The sequence below is a fragment of the Argentina silus genome (genome assembly GCF_951799395.1).
Source record: "Argentina silus genome assembly, chromosome: 6".
NCBI lineage: Eukaryota > Metazoa > Chordata > Actinopteri > Argentiniformes > Argentinidae > Argentina > Argentina silus.
Genome location: NC_139660.1, coordinates 4,778,656 through 4,782,675, shown reverse-complemented (window position 1 = coordinate 4,782,675; position 4,020 = coordinate 4,778,656). Strand labels below are relative to the sequence as shown.

The window sequence follows — 4,020 nt, the reverse complement described above, 5'->3', positions numbered from 1 at the left end:
CCACTGTCCCCTGAAGCCTAAAATAGGAAACTGAACTGGTACTGTGTGTGTGTGTGTGTGTGTATGTGTGTGTGTGTGTGTGTGTGTGTGTGTGTGTGTGTGTGTGTGTGTGTGTGTGTGTGTGTGTATAGTGCACTGACGTCCTTCATCAGGTCTTTAGAGAGCATAGGTAGGGCATATAGTATCTCTGTGCCAGGTTATCTGTATCTGATCTAAAGTAAATCACTGGATATTAGTAGTAACTGTAGGAAAATGATACTTGGAGTTATCCATATTAAATCTGACTCACAGTACAGTACATAATGGACAACCACAATAGCTTTTTAAGGATTCCAAAATATATTACATCTGATGTTCCTATCTATACAGTATGAACTCTTAGAATTTGGATAAAGCCATCCGACAAATGTTGAATAGACAAAGATTTGATAGCAAGTCATTCAAAATGAGACAACAAATCTTTACACACACAACAACCATACAGTATAGTATATACAAAAAGAGTTTGTACATATATTGAAGTGTCAGAGGAGCTGCAGTCTGAGAGAAGGAGCATGGTGGTGAGCAACCAGGATGATGAGGAGATCTGATCCCACAAGAACAGTGAGCGTATTTTTACTTTTTTGCTTTGTCATTCATGACCAGTACTTTACTATCAAACCAATTTTTGTTCTATCAAAAATCAACATTCTAAAATAAAACTGCTCAGATTTGTTGCAGCATATAATGCTGTTTGATGGCAAAATGAGATTGGAAATCCCCACTAGAAAACTTGGCAGTGTAGTGCAGAGACAGTGCTTACTGTTGCAGAGTGTGAGTAAGCTCTATCCACCATCAATTTAGCTGGGTCTGAGAGCAGCTACGATGGGAGTACTTACAAGTTAATACAGCTCTGGTGATGGGTAGATTCAATTAATAACAACTATTCCAAGTGTTGAACTATTCAAATGAGTATTGGCAAGTCATTGGCATTCAATGAGCACCCTGTGATTATGGATTCATCAAGTGTGGAGATGGTTGACAGTCACCTCAGGTGGAATGGTGAGGTCCCTTAAAGGGGAATGTACAGACAGTCCCTTAAAGGGGAAGACAGCTGTTGCTTTGTACCTTCAACTTATTGTGTGACATCTTTAACTATCATCCAGACTCTGAACACGATTATAGAACACACAAACTAATATGTAATATGTATAGAGAACAAATACACCTGTTCGTGTTGCCTTTTGTTGATACAGACATCTTTCTAAAATATAAAACAATGTCTCAGAAAAATGTCTTATTGATAAATCCAATGGAGCTGACAGGGAAGAAAAAGTCAAAATAAGTCAATATTCTTTCCCTGTTTGAGTCTGTCCGTTGTAAACAGAGGGACCACAACAACGTCCTGACTGAATCAAATCATTTTCATGTTGAACTTCCGTGCCCCTCCCTGGCCACCGCTGGCGGCAGGGCCGTCCACCTTTCTGAAGGAGTACTCCACTGAGAAGTTATTCTTGTGCTGGCCCCTCCCCCGGCTCCACACAAACAGCAGAATGAAGCAGAAGAGCACCACGCCCAGGAAGGTGATGCAGCCCATCGCCGTGGACACCAGGATAGTCTTGAGGTCCAGGGTGAACTTGAGGAAGACCCTCGTGTCGTTCAGGTTCGTGTCGTTGAGGTCCCCCGTGTAGTACGTACGGTTGGCCATGAGCGCCGCGTCCAGAGGCAGCCCGCTCACGGTCAGCGTGGCAAAGTAGGTGTCGTTGCCACCGGCGTTGCTAGCGATGCAGATGTAGGTGCCGCTGTCCATCACCTGGGCATAGCGGATCTCCAGGGTGCCCTCGGGGAGCACGGTGACACGCCCGCTGCTCTTGGTAGTAATACGCCGGCGCTGCGGAGAGATCCAGAAGATGATGGGCGTGGGCTCGCCCTCGGCCCGGCACGCGAAGGACACCACCTGGCCCTCACGCGCCGTCACCTGCTGCAGCTTCCTGTTGCGGATCTTGGGCTTCTGGCAGGTGAAGTGGTCGAAGAGGGCGGAGTCCGAGAAGGAGCTGAGCGCCCGGCCCTGCACTTCCACGGGGGCCGCACACACGGGGGCCTTGCCGTCAAAGTTGAGGGTCTTCCTGCGCTGGAGGATCCAGAGGAGGCGGCAGTCGCAGGACAGGGGGTTCCCGTCAACACGCAGTGTCTCCAGGGTGTTGACGGACTGGAAGGCGCCCTCCTCCAGGGTCACCAGGCCGTTGGTGGACAGGTTGAGCAGGCGTATCTGCCGCAGGCCTCCAAGGGCGTACGGCTGCACTGTCACCAGGTTGGTGTTGACCAGGTGCAGCTCCTTCAGCCGGACCAGATCCCGGAGGGCCCAGGACTCCAGCACAGAGATGGGGTTGTAGGATAAGTTGAGGCTGGTGAGGTGGGCCAGGCTGCGCAGGGCGGACGAGGGCACAGAGGTGATGTTGGTGTTGGTGATGGAGAGCCAGGACAGGTTGAGGCCCTGCAGGCTGTGGGGGGAGATGTGCTCCAGGAAGGGCCAGTGGTCAATCTCCAGGCCCCGCAGGCCCCCCAGCTTACGGAAGTTCTGATCCTCCAGGGAGGAGATGCTGAGGTAGCGCAGGCGGAGGGTCACCAGGCTGCGGAGGTAGGACAGGGACTGACTGGAGATGGAGGTCAGGTTACACCTCTCGATGGTGAGCTCCTGCAGGCCCACCAGGCCCAGGAAGGCCTTGTTGGAGATGTAGACCAGGTCATTGTCCCCCACCTCCAGGTTCCTCAGGCTCCGCAGGTCCTGGAAGGTGAAGTCCAGCAAGATGACGATCTTGTTCCCACTTAGGTCCAGCGTGGTGAGGTTGGAGAGACGCGAGAAGGCCCCCATGGGGACCAGTTTGAGCTGGTTCCCCCTCAACGACAGCACGCGTAGGCTCTGTAAGCTCGAGAACGCGTTGGGTTCCAGGACGCTGATGGTGTTCTCACTCAGGTCCAGCTCCTCCAGCCGGGGGTAAGGTAGCAGGTCTCCGTGTTCCACCCAGCGGAGCTTGTTCCCACTGAGGTCCAGCTGGCGTGTGTCTGAGGGGATGCCATCGGGGAGGGCGGAAAGGCGCTTGCGTTGGCACGCCACAGACTTGAGTTGGGCCATGCACTCACAGCGCTGGGGACAGCCTTGGCTCTGAGTGGAGACCACGGACATCAGCAGCAGCAGGGGCAGGTGGACCAGGCCCAGCCACCCCAGGCCTGGAGAGGCTGCCATGCCCCCTCTCTACCACCTGCTTTACACTGGGGCTGGATCACTAGACCAGACACCTGGAGAGTCCAAGAGGGGGGGGGTGACAGAAAGAGAGAGAAGACACAAATCAGTACATCTCAATTCCCTTAAGCAGCATTGATCAAAGACTATGGATTGAGTAGAATTACTATCATAGCCTTTAATTAACCTAACACAGAAGTACAGCTAATGCTTTGAGCTCATTCTCAAAGGGATATACAAGCACACAAAGGAAAACCTGGAACGGAATTCCAGTGAAGTATTCTGTTTCCCAAAACCCAGAAAATAATGAAGGAGAAGTTAATTCACCCATCATTGGGTTAGGGTTAGGGTTAGGGTTAGGGAAAGAGCAGGTGGGGAAAGACAAAACAAAACAGAAAACTGTGTTCTAGACCTGAACGAAATTGTCAGAGGTGTGTATTCAAATGTCCACAATACACCATACATTAATCTCTCTCTCCATAGCGGGCAACAGCCGACCTTGTATAGGTCTCCTCTTGGGCAAGGTTAACCATCATCACACAAGGATACGACCCAGTGGATCACTGTACTTCCATCCATCACATCAACATAAGTCCCTGAGGCATGATAGGAGAGAAGCCTGTCTATTCTATAGTTCTCATATGACAGAGCACTCTGCTGGTTAATGACCATATGCATCAGAGCGTTAATCCATCATTTCATCTGAATTACAAGGACAATACCTGCGATACAATATGAAACCTCCCAGGAATAATCGTTCCATAACATCATGTTAATTGAATGGTGGGCTTATGGAGGAG

At 50.5% G+C, this 4,020-nt stretch overlaps 1 protein-coding gene across 1 annotated transcript; it reads right to left on the bottom strand.

The window, feature by feature from the left end:
* Nucleotides 1-534: 534 nt before the first annotated feature.
* On the bottom strand, nt 535-3,223 carry lingo3a (leucine rich repeat and Ig domain containing 3a; the record flags this gene model as incomplete). Its single annotated transcript, XM_083671052.1, has 1 exon — nt 535-3,223. The coding sequence occupies one exon, from the start codon at nt 3,221-3,223 to the stop codon at nt 1,394-1,396; it is 1,830 nt and encodes a 609-aa protein (XP_083527178.1). The 3' UTR covers nt 535-1,393.
* Between the last annotated feature and the right edge of the window lie 797 nt (nt 3,224-4,020).